Source organism: Mytilus galloprovincialis, chromosome 8, assembly GCF_965363235.1.
Source record: "Mytilus galloprovincialis chromosome 8, xbMytGall1.hap1.1, whole genome shotgun sequence".
NCBI lineage: Eukaryota > Metazoa > Mollusca > Bivalvia > Mytilida > Mytilidae > Mytilus > Mytilus galloprovincialis.
Window position 1 is genome coordinate 15,880,789 of NC_134845.1, and position 18,595 is coordinate 15,899,383.

Below are 18,595 nucleotides of genomic sequence, written 5' to 3' on the forward strand. Positions count from 1 at the left end.
TGAAAAACTCGGGTTATATGGGAAAGGGAGACGGCTGTAATACGATCCTTGTTTGGCATTAACTTTTCTTGTTTAGTTCAAAATATGTTCATTATATAAACATCAGTGGGCATCATATTTGTCAATTTCTTTAGTTGAACTTTTGATTGAAAACATAATGCTTACTCATGTTGAAATAACACCTGCATAGAGCATGTAATAGTATGCATAAGAAGATTGTGATGATTTTTTTTTTCGTCAAAGCGAACCTTTTTGATTCCGGCAAACATTCTGATTTGATAAAGCAAATATTTTATATGAATCAACGGTTTCACGATAAAAAGTGTACACATACACGTTTACTTTCAAATCATGACTCTTATTTCAAGTATTACAATGCTTTTGTAGTAAAAAGTTATCTATCGTCCATTATAATAGGAGCACCTGCAGAACTCTGATTCCTTGTCATTGTTTGGCTTAACTTAATTTCATAGAGGACAGCATGCATCAGCAAAATGTCTATGTTGATCAAAATATTGAAACAATTGTTATGACACGCATGTGCACCACCCCTTGACTTATATAATTGTTTAAAATTCTTATTTGACCCACTTCATTTTAATTTTGGTTTAAAAAAAAAAGGTTTTAATAAAATATAGACTTATAAATACATTTTTCCAACAGTGAACATTTCATTTCAATTTTGGACAAGCGTTTATTGAATGCTGTTAAAATGATATGATGACTATAAGCACAGTTATGTTATGATTCTAGAATAGGCAAACATACAAAACTTTGGAAATCAAGTAAAATAAGGTTAAAATCATAATTTATAGTATAAGATATCATTAGATACTATAATAATATCTAAGATAATAGCAAAAATCTGCAAAATTTCCATAAAATTACTAACTGACGGGCAGCAACCCAACAACTGGTTGTCGGATTTGTCAGAAAATTTCAGTGCAGATATTTCTAAATCTGATAAACATTTTTGACACCAGTCAGATTTGTTCTAAATACTTCAGTTTCAGAGCTATAAACCAAAAACTGCATTTTACCCTATGTACTATTTTTAGCCATGTCTGTCATCTTGGTTCGCGAGCAGGGTCATCGGACACATTTTCTTAACAAGACACTCTTATGATGATTGTGGACAAGTTTGGTTACATTTTGTATTAGTAGTTTCAGTGGAGAAGATGTATGTGAAATAAGAAAACATGGTAAAATTATTATAAAGGGCAATAACTCCCGAAGAGTTCAACTGGCCATTTTGGTCACTTGACTAATTTGTAGAACTTACTTTGCTGAACATTATTGCTGTTTACAGTTTATCTCTATCTATAATAATATTGAAGATAATAACAAAAAACGGCAAAATTTCATTAAAATTACAAATTAAGGGGTAGCAACCCAACAACGGGTTCTCCGATTCATCTGAAAATTTCAGAGCAGATAGATCTTGACCTGATAAAGAATTTTACTTCCATGTCAGATTGGCTCTAAATGCTTTGGTTTCAGATTTATAAGCCAAAATCTACATTTTACCCCTATGTTATATTTTTAGCCATGGCGGCCATCTTGGTTGGTATTTATTAAACTAGATACCCCAATGATGATTGTGGCCAGGTTTGGTTTAATTTGGCTCAGTAGTTTCAGAGGAGAAGATTTTTGTAAAAGTTTTAACGACGACGACGACGACGGACGAAGGACGCCAAGTGACGAGAAAAGCTCATTTGACCCTTCGGGCCAGGTGAGCTAAAAAGGCACAAAGAAAACAGCCAAATTCGTCTCTGATCAAATTTACTGGAGGGAGTAATAACCTAGAATTTAACATCGAAAAGAAGTAACAAACAAAACGAGTCAATAAAGTTATCGAAGCACTGGCTTTATCGATGACGGTTATTTCAAAAACCTATGCGGTTTTCGCACTGTATTGAAATTACATGTTTATAATAACTGCAATTGGTGTTTGTTGTAAACTTAATGTTTTGTTTTATTTAGAGTAATGAAAGTCTAATATTATCCATAGAAGAAGACCATGAAACAAACCTAGAGAGGTGGAAAAAAGCCCTTCAGAATGTACATATAAAGTACGTATAACTGATCAATTTGTCATTCTACACATAGATACGGTTGTAATACTTTATTTGATTGTAAAATTTTAAGAAAATGTACAGTCTACTAGTCCAGTGTGGCACACACCATTTAGCTCGAAGCTGTTGTGGATTTTCGGTTTTAATTTTCGATTAATTGTGTGTTTATTTCGGTATAGTAATCCTGCATGTTTTGGTCATTAACACCAGAGATGACTGGCTAAGGTACCAAGAAGTCAGTTTATATTTGGAATCATTTCCGACTTTCGGCTGTGTATTTCTATGTTAAGTAATAGTGGCCGGTCTTAAAATACTTTTTTATTTAGGCATGGGGAAAAAGGGAATCATGTGTGTATAGATTTAACTGTAGTGTTTATGACGGAAGTGAATTCAACGATGAATTAGGCAATACGTGTTTCAAAATATAAATGAAAGGCGCCAATGCAAATTGATATTGGTTGAATTTAAAACAAAAAGATTCTATGCTAGAGAAGGTATGCAATTCGATTAACAAAGATTGACTGAAAAAGCTAAATTCATATGCTCTTAATATGTAACGCTTATACGGAAATAAAGTGATATGCAATTGGGTATACAATGACGTGGCTCGGTACTGGTGCATCCCATCATTGTGTTATTGTTCTATGATACTTCTCGTATTCTTATCTTTCATTTTTGCTGATGTGCTTTGTCTATATGCCTTTTGGTATTTCTTTAATACATATGACGTGGCTCTGTACTTATAAATCCCGTTATTGTGCTATTGTAAAACAATTTTGTGTTCTTGTCCTTCATTTTTGCTTAATATGTGCCAAAAAGATATAGGAAGATGTGGTGTGAGTGCCAATTCAATGTCTATATGTCTTTTAATGTTTCTCTGCTACATATGTGACGTGGCTCTGTTCTTATACATTCCGTCATTGTGTTATTGTACTATGGTTTAAATTTGTGTATTCTCGCATTTAATCTTTTCTAATATTCTAGGTTTATATGGCATTATGTGCTTCTTAGTTACATATTTGTAATTTTTTTAGTTATCAAGATTATAACACAATGCTGACTGCTTTTTAGTTCACCTGCCCTAAAAGGCCAAGTGAGCTTTTTTCATCACTTGGCGTCATACGTCCGTCTCCGTCGTCGTCGTCGTCCGTCGTCCATCGTCCGTCGTCGTTAACTTTTACAAAAATCATCTCCTCTGAAACTACTGGGCCAAATTTAACCAAACTTGGCCAACTATCATCATTGGGGTATCTAGTTTAAAAAATGTGTCCGGTAACCCGGTCAACCAACCAAGATTGCCGCCATAGCTAAAAATAGAACATATGGGGTAAAATGTAGTTTTTGGCTTGTAACTCTGAAACCAAAGCGTTTAGAGAAAATTGGACATGGGCTTAAATTGTTTATCGAGTCAAGATCTATCTGCCCTGACATTTTCAGATGAATGGAGCAACTGGTTGTTGGGTTGCTGCCCTGAATTGGTAATTTTTAAGGAAATTTTGCCGTTATTGGTTATTTTCTTGAATATTATTATAGATAGAGATAAACTGTAAACAGCAATAATGTTCAGCAAAGTAAGATCTACAAATAAGTTAACATGACCAAAATGGTCAGTTGACCCCTTAAGGAGTAATTGCTCTTTATAGTCAATTTTTAACAATTTTCATAAATTTTGTAAATTTATGTTAATTTTTAACAAAATATTTTCCTCTGTAAATAATGGGTCAAGTTCATTATAGATAGAGATAATTGTAAGTAGCAAGAATGTTCAGTAAAGTAAGATCTACAAACACATCACCATCACCAAAAAACAATTTTGTCATTAATCCATCTGTGTCTTTTGTTAAATATGCACATAGATCAAGGTGAGCGACACAGGCTCTTAAGAGCCTTTAGTTACCTTTTTTGTCTGTTTGTTTTGTTAAAAGATCGTTGTCAATATAATGGCATTTGATGCGACTGTCATACAAGTGAGAAGTTTAGCTAGCATTAAAACAAGGTTTAATCCACCATTTTCTACATAAGTAAATGCCTGTACCAAGTCTGGAATTTGACAGTCGTTATCCATTTGTTTGATGTGTTTGAGCTTATGATTTTGTCATTTGATTAGGGACTTTCCTTTTTGATTTTTTCCTCGAAGTTCAGTATTTTTGTGATTTTATTTTTTATGAGCTACAAACTGAAACCGAGGGAAACACATCAAATTTTAGAGGAGAAATACGACACAAAAGAAACACAACACTAAAATGTTACACACAGAGAAACGAACTATGATATAACAATGACCATTTTCCTGACTTGGTATTGGACCTTTAAGAAAAAAATGGTGGGATAAATCTGGTTTTGAGGCTGGCCAAACCTCGCACTTTATGGCAATGTTAAATAAAACACTAAAAATGACAACATTACATGACAGGAATACCTTATAAATAAATACAAGAACATTCAGAACAGAGAATTACGCAAATAAAAAATACAATCTATAGTACATTTCGACCTCGAAACAACGGAAACGCTGAAGTGAACAAAAAACCCAAACGACAATGCAATTCACATGAAAACAAACTATACGATAATAATTCAATTTTCCTGACTTGGTACAGGACATTTTTCTTTATAAAAAATGGTTGATTGACCATTTTTTTGTATTTTTTTATGTTGACCATAGCATATTTTGTATTTTCTCATTTCAATCAATTTAGCCATTTAAAACCAAACCGGAATCATAAAAAAGTCCAAACATGACAGTCATATGCCAAGTTTTCTTTTCTGGTCTTTTTGTAATGTGTTTAATATTGATATATTAACATAGTAAAGTTGGTGTTTTAAATATTTATATTTTTCTCAATTTTAATGGAAAATAAATGTATTGAAAATGTTATATTGTAGATGGGTTTTGATTGAACCTTTTCGAAGACTTTTGGAACGGCTGCTGTTAACATTTCCACGCCTCAGGTATCACAATTTTGTATTTTAGAGTATAAAAACGTTAAGTCTGTTAAGCAACACACGAAAAATATTCTTTTCCAAGTTGTTGTTTGCATTAACACAGTTAAGTCACGCTTGTCGTTAGTGCCTCTTTCTAATTTTCTGTCTCTAACAGCTTTGATGGCACAACATAGCTTTGTTCATAAACAAATCATCTTCAAAACTATCACAGTGACGTCCCATAATAGTTCGATCATGGAACCATTTTCAAAGTCCTCAGTATATATAGGATATACACAATGATAACAATATTATAGTATTGATAAATACTGTAATTTTTAAGTCTTACTTGTTTTGGTTGCAGGTTTGTTGCATATATACACAAATTAAGACCCAGTGAACATCTTCCTAATTAGTTTCACAAATACCCACGAGAGACGGTTAAATGATAACTTTCTACCAATCTTTATTAAGAAAGAAGCACGAATAATATTTCTTCAATAAAATACTTAATTTTCTAGGCCAATTGCAAACAGTCTTTTCCAATTTTTTTTATTTTTTTTATTGAACTGACATTATATATTATACAGATGGAGAATTTTAAAAATTAGAAAACGAAACCCGACTACTCCATTTTGTTCCATTTCTGATTGTATAGAAGAGACATTAATACATTTCTTAGAGAAAGCATACACATAGGTTTTATTAGGTCAACCCCATTTCACATATGATTCATTGACGTGTTTTACGTCGTTAGATGAACGAATTCTCAAAGATATTCCGCTGATTGTCATCAACAGATTACCATCAACAAATTAATATTGTTATATAAATTAGATCTATCGAACGACAAACGGATAAAGCATATTACTTTTGTCTCGCTGTGTAAAAAAAAACGTCTATGTAAAACTTGTTTGTTTTGTGTGTATCCGAATGAACAATGCCATAGTTGTTTTACATTTCACAAGCATTTAAAAAAAAAACCGCGACGAATCTATATATGATGATTTTTTCAATATTCCATCTAGGATCTAGTCTTGTATTCGCAACTCCCCTAGACTACTTTTGACTATTTATTGTCACTTTATCACAACTGTAACCATGTAATGTTATTGTGCACCTTTTTGATTTCGATCCAAATCCCTCAAGTATGGACTTTGCTTTATTTTTGAGATCTACCTTCCAACACATTTCTTCAATTTATTGAAACTATCACAATCGTAATTGTAACTGGTATTCACCTCCTATTTTGTTTACGATCTAGATACGTTTGGGGTTTCCAATACCAAAGCATGGACTTTGCAATGATCGGTGGAATCATTGTGCGAGCTTTGCTCACAGCGCTTGAATTTCAAATTAAGATGTCAATTTTCAGTGACTCTTGAAATGACCGCTTCGTTTTATTTATTTTTGTTGATAATTTGAGTCACGATTTATTTTGTTGATCTGAAATCACGGCGGAAAGTGTAAGTTTTATGGTTTATTACTAACTTCTAACGGATCAATAGAGGGTTAGTAAAAATTAAAATGCATAGGGGTGAGGCAGAAGACCAAACGATTATACTTACCCTCTATTGATCCGTAGTGAACCATTCATAACGAATACATCGCACTTAGAACTTTTCTGCCGATATTTGCATAAAAATAGACATTTGCATAAAAATAAACAATTTTGAATATAATAACATTAATAGATGGGACTTCACCATCTATACAGGGCCACAACGTGATGGCGTTAATCCAATCAGAACGTCACTCATTTACTTGAGGTGCAATAGAACACATGCTGTATTTCATAAAACTTTGCATTAAATTTTTGTAAATTAAAGTCATCAGGTTGCATCCCAATAAGAACTATTCACCAGCGCCAGCATTATAACAAATAACAATGAAATGTTTTTTTCATTGCATGTTTCTGACGTAATCTTTAAATCAGCAGGTATGTTCGAGCCCAAACATTTGGAAATTCAAATGTGTCATGTATGTGGAACGAGTAAAAAGAGAAAATAAAAAAAAAAAAAACAACATAAAAGCAGAACAGCTTATAGCTCAGTCTATTCTAGCTTTGCCTTGGAACTGCAGCATGAGTTTAGTAAAATGACATAATTTGCAAATAACAATCAAAATGTATTATTCTGATAACGCCATTGAAAAAGCAGATGCACGGTCTGGTACCAGAAGGTTACAGAAAAAAACAGTTGTATGTCTTGGAAACATTAGATGCGGTTTTTTATATTTTAATTTCGATAAACATTCATAGTAGTATTTTGTAAAATTGACATGTCCTAGAAAACAGGAAGACATGGGGACAATAACTTGAAGTGCTCACATCGTTTCCAGTTTTTTTTTTATGATAGATAGTTTTAAACATAACTTATCATGGTATTTGGAATTTTAAATGATTTGTAATTGACAAATAAGTAGTGTAAGAATTACTGTAACGCAGTTTGTACAATGTAGTAAAACTTAAAACACTATTTTGTAGGAAATTAGGAAGATGTTTATTAAGTTGCTGTAAATGTGTTTTAGACCTTTTTGGCTTTTCTAATTGGACAAGGTAAACTCTATTCCACTGTGCATGTACATCCCTCGAATCATTCATTTTCTACTATGTGCTTCGTTCTTCCTTTTCCGAAAAATCTTTTGCTTATGATATTTTTTCTTTCCACTTGTATTAAAATTCGGACATTAGTAAGGAACAAAGAACCTTTATTTTTTTACCAGTATGTGACAAGGAACAGTTTATTTTCGCAAAGATGTAATTAACTATGTGAAATCATATCTTTGGCAATCAAATAAAAGGGGCATTAGCTACGACATAAAAAGGAATTTATTTGTTTTGGTCCAATCATTAATGAAAGTAAAACAATGAACTAACAACCCGCTTTTAACACACAGTTAGATTCAGTTTTGTAAAAATAAGCAAAGAAACATCGCTAATAAATGTATTTACTTGTAAGTGAATAATTCGACCTCATTGAATCCGTGTTTATGTGAGCCTTACTTGATTCCTATAGAAAGAGACAGGTAACATATAGTAAATGGAAAATAATATAAATATCAAAAGTGAAACAAGGTTAAATAAAGTCAACAGTAGTATACCGCTGTTCGAAAGTCATAAATCAATTGAGAGAAAACAAAGCTGGGCTACAAACTAAAACTGAGGTAAACACATCAGCTATAAGAGGAAAACAACGAAACAACAGAAACACTGAAGTGCAACAAAAAAACAAAAAACGACAAAGTAACACACACAGAAACGAACTATATGATAACAACTGCCAGTTTCCTGACTTGTTACAGGACATAAAAGTGTGCGGCTAGCCAAACCTTGCACTGTTATGGCAATGTTAAATATAACAACTAAAATGACGACATTACATGACAGGACTACAGTACAAATAAATACAAGAACATTGAGGACATAGAAATACACAAATAAACATTACAATAGTACATTTCGACATGCTAATAGGTATCAAAGGTACAAGGCTTACACACTATACGTGTGTTTCGTCTATATAAGACTCACCAGTGTCGCTCAGATCAAAATAGTAAAGAAAGCCAAACAAGATCAAAGTTTGTACTTAAAAGATGGCAAACTACAATCTAAGACGTGGTAAAAATGTCATTATTTAGTTTAGATAGAGACACATCGTATGGATCAACCAATTCGTGATGGTGTTCTTAAAATTTACGGAGTGTCATTTTTAATCGCTCCTCCTCATAACTTTGTTGGAGCAGTTTCTGCCTTAGGATCACACTCTTGTATATGAAGACCGTATTTTGTAAACATGCACGAGCATAACGTATCAACTGAGATGGTGTAAACACCATACAAAGAGGCAGATAATATGTTACTGATGAGAAATGGGAAATTGATAATTGGGAAGCTGAAATCGTCCCGTTTGTCATAGATTTTAGTGTGACGCCGTTCATCTGTGTCAATATTGAAAAAAAGGTCAAGGTATGAAGCAGTCCTTCTAGTATCAGTAGTATCCTTAATTTCAAATTCACTGGGAAATATGAGATGCAAGTGTTGGCTGAAATATGGGTTATTCAGTGAAAGGACATCATCAATTTATCTGAAAGTAAAATTTAAGAATTTCGAAAAGTGCTTTTTCTTTTTGTTTTTTAGAAGGTTCTGAATGCATTCTGCTTCATACGAGTACAAAAACAAATTGGCCAGTAGGGGTGCACAATTAGTACCCATTGGAATACCGAATGTCTGTTGACATATTAACCCTCAAAATAGATTGTCGATCAAAAAGTGCAGCATTTGGATAATATCATCTTCAGTATATTTTCTGGTAGTTTCAGTGTGGTTCTTCACAAAGTAAGAATTATTATATCCCAAGACAAGAGATTTGTATCACGATTCGCATTTTTATAGAAAAAACTCTGTTTGATGAGATGGTGAAGTTATGAGGAATAAAAGTGTAAAGCGTAGAATTATCAAAGTTCTTAATGTTGCTTCACAATTGCAGAGATTGTGATCTAAGATTAATCAGTAGATCTTTAGAATTTTTGAGAATCCACATCTGGTTAACCATGTTAACACCACTGGTATATATATTTCATCACGATATTTTTTAAAGGCCACCTTTCACTCTAGAAAGAATAATAGTCAGTACTTTAGAAAGATGTTTGTCGAACACTTTGCTGATCCAGCTATGTATCGTTCTTTCTATGGAGTTTTGTGATGTTTTGGTATCCAGTATAATGACGGTAAATTTTCTTCGTTTTCTTTGATACCAACAGAAAGAAGAACAGATTTGTGATTTTGTAAAATTCATCCGTTGACAATGATGCATTATTTGATTGACAGAATCGATCTAGAATTTCTAATTCGTATACAGGTTAAAACGATTATAAACATGTTATGATAACCTATTATATAAAATCAAACAGACCTAGAAAAAAATCATTGAACGAGTAGAAATCTGTTTATATCTATGTTTATGTTTTTATTGGATTAAAGAACCGTCAGCAGTGTTCGGAGGTCACCTCGCTGATTTTGAATTAGATGGCGTTTAGACTAATTGTTTATTTTATACTTTTTAAATCAAGGAAATGCGTTATAGTGTGTTATAATTCTAATATAAGCATTTGAGTCAAATCGGTGATCATGAATTTGACAGCTAATGCCCCTTTAAGAGTTATTACTGTTCCATTAGCATATTCCGTAATTGTTCTAGCTTTTAACGGTCGTAATGGATTATGCATGTTAGGATACTGTTTAACATCTGTTAAAGAACATAAACACGGCAATAGCATGAACAAATACGTAAGAAAAGGGATGATTATATAAATGTAGTATATTTTGAATTGACGAATATGAACTTTTAAAAGTCAACTATTACAACGTCTTTATGGGTAATTCAGTAGGAAAAGATCACAACCAACGTACAGCGAAAGCGATGACGACCCTCTACTAAATCCGTAAGTATGTTGCAATGGTAGTTTAAATTTATGTCGATTAATGATAGCCACTTGATAAAAAATCCGATTTGATTGGTGTACCATAATAAGTAAACAAAAAGATGCGGTATGATTGCCAATGAGACAACACACCATCAAAGACAAAATGACATATAAATAAGCAAAAAGATTAAGTGTTTTTTTCGAGAAAGTTGAAACGAGTAAAAGGGTCCGCTTTTACCTTCTTGTACTCCTTTGTTTAAAAAAAAATGTAATATAGTATCGAATTGGTTTCTCTGTCCCAGGTGTGATAAAAACAATTCTTACATCACTCTAAATATGCTGAAACGCACACACCGTTAACGCCATGGCATAAAAACGAAAAACGACCGACAGACAAACAACCGTCTACAAAAAACAAAAAAACAACAATAAACACTGAGAAATACGAACCCCACAAAAATCGGGGATGATCTCATTTTATGCACACGGGTTAGAAGATCTTGCTCCACATGTGACAACTGTAGGGACACGAAAGGATGTTTGTTATGATATCTCCAATTCGTTCGCTCATTAATAAGATGTAGAGGTATTCTACTTTTGAATTTTTGAAAAAAACTAAGTCTTTTATACCTCAGGAATAGATTACCTTAGCTGTATTTAACAAAACGTTTAGGAATTTTGGTCCTCAATGCTCTTCCACTTCGTACTTTATTTTGCCTTTTAAACTCTTTTGGATTCGAGCGTCACTGATTAGTATTTTGTAAACGTCATTAAAAAATTTAACCCTGGTACCTATGATGAGTTTATCTTCAATGAAAACCAACCCAACGACACAAACAACAAAAAGAACATAAAAAAAAACAAGAATGAACAGCTAAAACCACTCATGGCAAAATTTTAACAAAACTAGATGTTACCATAGAAGAGTATGATAATATTATTTATTAGGTTATTTACCATGTTTACCTTTAAGATAACAAAAAATGCCATTTCGGATGCACTAGTTACTGAGCAAATTGTAATGACCGGCTAACAAATCACTTGATGCAATTATTCGTAATACTAACCTACATCTGATTTATTTCTCCATTTTTCATCCAATATCAAGAGAAATTTTTGCCAGCCGAGCGATAACTATTTGTTTTTTTCCTTCTTTTATCTGTTGTTTACACATATTTATTCTTTCGGTTGTATAATTTTAGTTCGGAGGCAAAGAGACAGAGGCTAGAAAATCAGATAGGAATTTTGCAGACACAGTAAGCTGATTTGTTTGAACTGTGTACTAATGCTCCAACATTTTATACTTTCCAATCTTTTTTGTGCACATATTGAGAGGCGTATTAAGGGGGTGGTATGGTGCAAAAATTAGGTAGATTATTTCGGGAATCACTTAAGCATAACTGGAGCCCAACTTATGAAAATTTCTGGAACCGCCACTTATATTGACCTGTGTTACCTATAGCATCGATGAGTACCGATACCTAGTTATACGTTATGTTTGATGCTATAAAATATTTTCATATAAAATTCTAGAGATTTGAATTTCAAACATTAAAAAATCAAAACTACTAAATTTCAGTAGAAAAATAAGTCTTTGTGGTTAAATTTTCCAAATATATGCATCTCTTAATGCTCTATATATAATCTGCCACGGAACGTTAGCTGTCGTCCATCATCATCTATGTATAAGGATGCTAACTATAACATAATCAGATAAGAGATAAGATATATTTCATTACCAATTAAGGACCCACAAGGGGCATATAGAGAATACAAGTATAAGGAAAAAGAACATCTCGTTTTTATATAGATTAGACCGTTGGTTTTCCCGTTTGTATGGTTGTACATTTCTATTTTTTGGGGCCCTTAATAGCTTGCTGTTCGTTGTGATCCAAGGCTTTGTGTTGAAAGCCGTACCTTGACCAATACTGGTTTACTTTTATGAATCGTTATTTAGATGGAGAGTTGTCTCATTGGCACTCATACCACATCTTCCTATATCTATCTAAGTCATTTTGGTCTCTTGTTAAGTGTCTCATTGGTAATCATACCACATCTTCTTTTGTACATCTAAATCATTTTGACTTAAATAAATTTTCCAACAGCATTAAGAACCTGATTGTCTTCACAGCTTAATAAATATATATATTTCTGCTGATTGTTTAGTAAAGAAAAGTCATGCATTTTATGGCAAACAAGGTCAAAGAGAGCATCTCTATCAGACTAAAATTTTCACAAGGAGTTAAAAATAGATTTCACCTTTAACTGTCAGAGGAGCAGTTTTTTGGCAAATTCTCTTCATTTCGTGGAATATTAGAATTAGAAAAACGACCAAATTCAATTTGAAGCTTATGAGCGGATATACGCAATTTACAAATAGCTCTTCTAAAATCTAACTTCTTAACCAAAGAGAGATAATTCTTATAGCCAACATTTTGTTTAATTGTTTAAATTATAAATAAATTGAAAAATTTCCCATCAGATGCATTTGTTTTGCTCACAAACCAATTGTTAATATATTTATTGGAATTAATTTGTGAGATATCTTCCAAACTTTATATTGTACAAAATGCTTTACTTCATGTTTAATTTCAAAAATATAATATTTTGCGAAAAGTTTGATATTATGTTTAACCGTATTAGTAGATTTCTATTTATAGCAACACTCCATTAGAGTATCATTAATGTTTTATTTTACCAAAGTCTTACTTTTGATAATCGCAATTTTGATTAAGCATCCACACTCTTGTTTTCAGACTGGGTGAACTCACGAGACAAAATGAGGGACTTTGTAACAGGTAAAGGAAACTTGAAATCTTTTGATAACACTTCTCTACTGATATTGTTACAAAATAAAAGGAGAGTATACGCTTTCATGTTATGAAGTTTAACAACCATGTGCTTTTGTTCTTCTTAGTGGATATTCTTGTATTCTCTATCAAAATGTTTAATCACCGGAAATGGTCGACAACAATGAAAACTAAGTATAATGTAATGAGACATTTTGATGTTTAGTTCTTTTAAACAAAATTTCTAGTCTATAGAATGCTGAATTCGTTTTAATCTATTCACTGTTTATATTGGGTTAAGGATAGTCTTTAACCAACTTTCATTTTGCTTTTTCTTATTTAACATTTTTGTTTTTACTCATCATGAGCATATTACTTACTTATTTACTAACTTGCGGTTTGTTACTGATACAGGCACTAGGTTCCTCTTCACCAGTCTCTCAATCTAAATCTTTATCTTTTATATTATTTTTTGATACATCATTTTTTCTTGATAAAACAATAAGAAAATGTCATATGACTGCCAAAGACAACTCTCTACAACAGTCTGAACGACAAAGAAGTTTAAAACAACTTTACGACATTGGACAAGCGTTAACAATAATCACAACGCACAAGCTTTAAGACTAAATTACTAGTAATATAAAAGCTTTATGAACTACTATTAACTTCTTATGACAAATTATATTTACATTAACATTTCATCTGTATGTAATTTCAAGAGGAAGAATGACAGATAAATGGATGTAAAAATATCAGGTTGGTTGCAATGATATGATGTTGCATCAAAACATATCTTTTATTGCAAAATCTTAGGGTAAAAATAGAACTTGGATGAATACCATTTGTTTTGTAATTACTGACTATAACCACATTCTGAAGAATTGATAAAATCCTTTTTTTCTGTCATTTTTAATCTTTATTTTATAATGAGTTTGACCAATTAGTCAAAAATAATAGTTTAAATGTAACTTTTTTCAGCCACCATGAGGAAACAACTAGAAACCAAAGAGAAATAGAACAATTACAACAATGGAATAAAAGTAACGAGTTAAGGTAACAATATTAACAAATGATACTTATGTATATAATTGAAACTGAGACATATCATAACATTAATTAAATCAAGCAAGCATTACAATGTGATATCAACGGATAATCTAAATCATTTATATACCAAACTATTTGTATGTTGTTAAACTGGCTTTTACTTTGTAAAAGTGTCAATATAGTAATGAATGTTGTTATTAACCGAAGTATTTGAAATTTTATAAAGTACTTGCTGTCCATACAAAATTACTAGATAATTCTAGATTATGAGGATACTAATAAATAAAGTGATTTACATTTCGGTAAAACTGAATAATAATAAGACCATGTTTTGATCCATTGAATTTGAAATTCAAAAAGGATTTTAAAGATGTCGACCAAAAAGATTCATGTCAGATACCACTAAAAGTTTATTAATACTAATTTTGGCAATTTTACTTCGTTTTGATATGTTCCCTTTTTATGCATGAATAAAGCAACATTTAACTAAAAAGAAGGTCATCTACAAAGTTGGAAGTTAAGAGTGGGACGGTTGCAACATGTGGAGCAGGATCTGCTTACCCTTCCGGAGCACCTAATATCACCCCTAGTTTTTGGTGGGGTTCGTGTTGCGTATTCCTTAGTTTTCTATGTTTGTTATGTCAAGTGTTCTATTGTTTGTCTGTTTGTCTTCTTTAATTCATAGCCAGGCGTTGTCAGTTTATTTTCGATTTATGAGTTTGACTTTCCCTCTGGTATCTTTCGTCCCTCTTTTAAATACCTTTTGGTATCTTTGATGGGATTTTACATGCATTTTATTTTCCATAAATCTATATATTCTATTATCTACTATGTTCTGGCTATCCCAAATGAAATTCTTCAACAAAAAAAGCACCATATGAATTCACTCAATGTTCCTTTTGAAGGTATTGAAAACAAAATGTTGTGTTTGCAACTTTAAGGGATTATTCATAGTCATTTTAAAAAAGACGTGTACTCATTTGTCTTTTCAGGAATAAATTACTTAGCAATTGGGTGTAATTTCTTTTACTCATTATATTCTCTATATGAATTTTTTCCCCACAATTATTTATTAATAGGATTACTGAATTGATTCGAGAAAGAGATGAATTGAAAAAGGCAAAAGACGAGGCACTTTCAAGGTAAAAACAAGGGAAATACAAAACCTTCTTTTGGTTTTTAGAGACAGTAATTTCAAAAGAAAAAAATGTAAATTGCTTTCCTAAGTTATGTTTTTGTTCTTTTTTTTCTCTTTGGAACATATTTCAAATTTTGAAAATGATCAAACCTTAAACATTTTTGCAAGTGCAACACTATAGCTATCATGATGGAAATAAATGCAATTTTATAGGTTAAGTGAGATGATGGGTGTAAAATTGAGAGAGAATAATCCTGCCATCACTGACTTAAATGATCCAAATCGTCCAATGAAACTTGGAGAACAGTTTAATGAGCTCTATGAAAATGAATGGACAGAAGCATTTTTAGAGCTACAAGATTTGAAAACTGACGACACTTCGTTAAATGAAGAACAGGCTGTCACAATTTTACTGAATATATTAAAGGTGAATAAATATGTAGTCAATTTCACAATTGAAAAGTTATTTGAGTATTGTTGATATGACACAATTATTTGATAAATATGTAGCATTACATCATGATTTTTTAAAAACAAAGAAACCCAATATACCAGCCGGAGTCCGAACCCATTAACAGTAACCCTCCCATCTACCAAACGAGTTAAAGGGTACCAGGAAGAACAAGTTTTATGTCTTATGATTTCAATCCGCAGGACCAAAAGTGTTTGAAGCAAGTTTATGCGTTTCGCTCAGTTTTAGTTTGTATCTTTTCTCAATCGGGATTTATGAGTTTCGAACAGCAGTATACTACTGTTGCCTTTAATTATAACACATACTTTTCATTTCAATTGAAAAAGGTATCAACTAATTTTGTATATTTAAAGAATGTATTTCATCAAAATCTAAAAAAAATAAATTCAGTTTAAATGTACATTCATTTCATTTGATATACAGGTCGACGTTTGTCGTAAATAAATACAATTCAATTTTATATTTTCAATCTACATTATGACTTTTTTCATAGGAGACAAATGAGCAGGGTATTGCAGAATTGACACTTCAATTATCTGGCTTGCTGCAGTCAGTTCAGGTCAGTTTGTATAAGTATTAGTTTTTTTTTTGGGGGGGGAGGGACCACAGAACATGCGTGATATATGCTTTCCACTGGGCCTTAAGCAAACATCAATGAATAAAACTATAACTGTACTCATGTTTTATCTATATATCGATACCATGTCATACATTGATTAATTTGTCTAGTTTACTGCAAAGCATAACGACATACTTACTTAACGACAAAATACATTAGTTTTAAGAGAGTAAAAAATATCTCCTCAAATGTAATTGCATCATTGCTCATTATTTAATTTGCATTATTGAAATTATTAGATCTGACGTTTATCACACTGAAACTAAAACTGACATTCTTCTGAAGCCATAGTTAACATAAAACAATAACAACATATATATAGATGTTTAACCTTATGTTCTAACTAATTATGTTTTATTTGTTTAGGGTCTTCCTGAAGATGATATCAAAGATTTTATCAAATCAATCAAAGATGCGTATAAAGCTAATTCAGGGAAATATGCTTCCTTAATACACAAGGTATGTTGATAGTTTTTTGAATCTTTGAGATTCAGAATTGTAATCACCCATGACTAGTGATATTTGTCGTGTCTAGGGAACAAAATCATACATCTTTTTAATAAAAAAAAAAAACCAGTATTTCAAGACCAATAATCTTAATAATATATTAAATTTCCTTATGTTAATGTTAGATAAAAATTAATTTGTCTTAGATTTTTGTTGTGCCAAATGTAGGAAGATTTTAATTTAAACTACAATATTTTAATGCTGATAAAACCGTGTTGCATAGTAATTTCAATTTTGTAAAACTCTCAATCAGAATCTTAAATTGATAGTAAGGAAGACACTTTTTAGTATGTTTAGTCGTCATAACTTGATGACTTTTTACTGTTGAATGTAAACTATGTTCTATTATTTACTTTTAGAAAATTAGTACGGACGCTCTACATTGCCCAACAGTCGTAAAGTATTTTCAATGTTGTGAGTCGTATATAGAAAACTGTGCAAAGATCTGCTACCTAGCGGCTGTACAAGATCCTCCTATGTTGCTTCATTTTGACCCAGATAATGTGTACGATAAACAAATTTTCAAAGAGTACACAACAATGGGACGCAGAGTAAAGTTTTTGGTGTGGCCTGCTTTATTTTTGCACAAAGGTGGTCCTCTTCTTTCAAAAGGGGTTGTGCAACCTTTACCAGATGTTGATTGAACCTTTATTCTTCAAGTTATTTAATCACAACGATAAATATATTATACCTAGAACCATTATTTATGTTTTCATTCAATATTATACATATTCTGATATCAGTACATGTAGGAGATATGCTTGAATATCATTAATAATTAAGGTTATGTAATATAAGGCAGGTAAATAAAATAAAAGTTTTAGTTAAAAATGAATTTCTAAGTTATTAATTTCAAACTAGTTGCAGTACCATTAAAGTCAGATTATGGGATTTAGTATTTAGTATGTCTGGTTCAATTGAAGTAAGGAAGAATACTATAGGTTTGTTGTCATAGGTAAATGCCCAAATATTTGAAAGCTAGGGATGTATAAAACACGTAAAACGTTATGAGCTTTCTGACAAAAGGGACATTCATTTAAAGTCATCATTGTATAAGAGAGTTAGAACCTTAATTTCTATGAGCTTTAATATCAAAGGGACCTTGAAAAAATAGCCGAAATGTACGATAATATTATTTATTTATGTATTTCTCTGTCTTCAGTATTCTTGCATTTATTTTCACTGTATTCCTGTCTTTTAATGTTGTCATTTTAGTGGTATTTTTATCATTGCCTTAAAGTGCGATGTTTTGCTAGCAACAAAACCAGGTTCAACCCACCATTTTTCTTGAAATGTCCTGTAACAAGTCAGGAATAGGGCAGATGTTATCTTATAGTTCGTTTCTATGTTTATTTCATTGTCGTTTGTTTTTTGTTGCACTTCAGTGTTTCTTATGTTTCGTTGTTTTCCTCTTATAGTTGATGTGTTTCCCTCGGTTTTAGTTTGTAACCCGTATTTGTTTTCTCTCAATCGATTTATGACTTTGGAACAGCGGTATATAACTGTTGCCTTTATTTATTTATTGATGTTGGAACCGTAATTTCGTAATTCGTTACCGAGATTTTTTTATGTATGTTTTAATTCATGTATGTCAGT

At 31.7% G+C, this 18,595-nt stretch overlaps 1 protein-coding gene across 9 annotated transcripts in view; it reads left to right on the forward strand.

The window, feature by feature from the left end:
- LOC143085169 (uncharacterized) overlaps positions 1-17,830 on the forward strand; it is a 29,255-nt gene extending 11,425 nt beyond the window's left edge. For 3 of the 9 annotated variants that reach the window (XM_076261380.1, XM_076261385.1, XM_076261382.1), the window contains exons 3-14: positions 1,984-2,072; positions 4,962-5,027; positions 7,486-7,557; positions 10,386-10,442; positions 11,627-11,680; positions 13,181-13,222; positions 14,195-14,269; positions 15,343-15,405; positions 15,615-15,828; positions 16,367-16,432; positions 16,859-16,951; positions 17,359-17,830. In XM_076261380.1, coding sequence (XP_076117495.1) covers positions 1,984-2,072; positions 4,962-5,027; positions 7,486-7,557; positions 10,386-10,442; positions 11,627-11,680; positions 13,181-13,222; positions 14,195-14,269; positions 15,343-15,405; positions 15,615-15,828; positions 16,367-16,432; positions 16,859-16,951; positions 17,359-17,643 — 1,176 coding nt within the window. In that variant the 3' untranslated portion in view covers positions 17,644-17,830. The remainder of the gene's footprint in view (positions 1-1,983; positions 2,073-4,961; positions 5,028-7,485; positions 7,558-10,385; positions 10,443-11,626; positions 11,681-13,180; positions 13,223-14,194; positions 14,270-15,342; positions 15,406-15,614; positions 15,829-16,366; positions 16,433-16,858; positions 16,952-17,358) is intronic. The other 6 variants (XM_076261383.1, XM_076261386.1, XM_076261381.1 and 3 more) reach the window with 5 other exon arrangements.
- Positions 17,831-18,595: the final 765 nt, after the last annotated feature.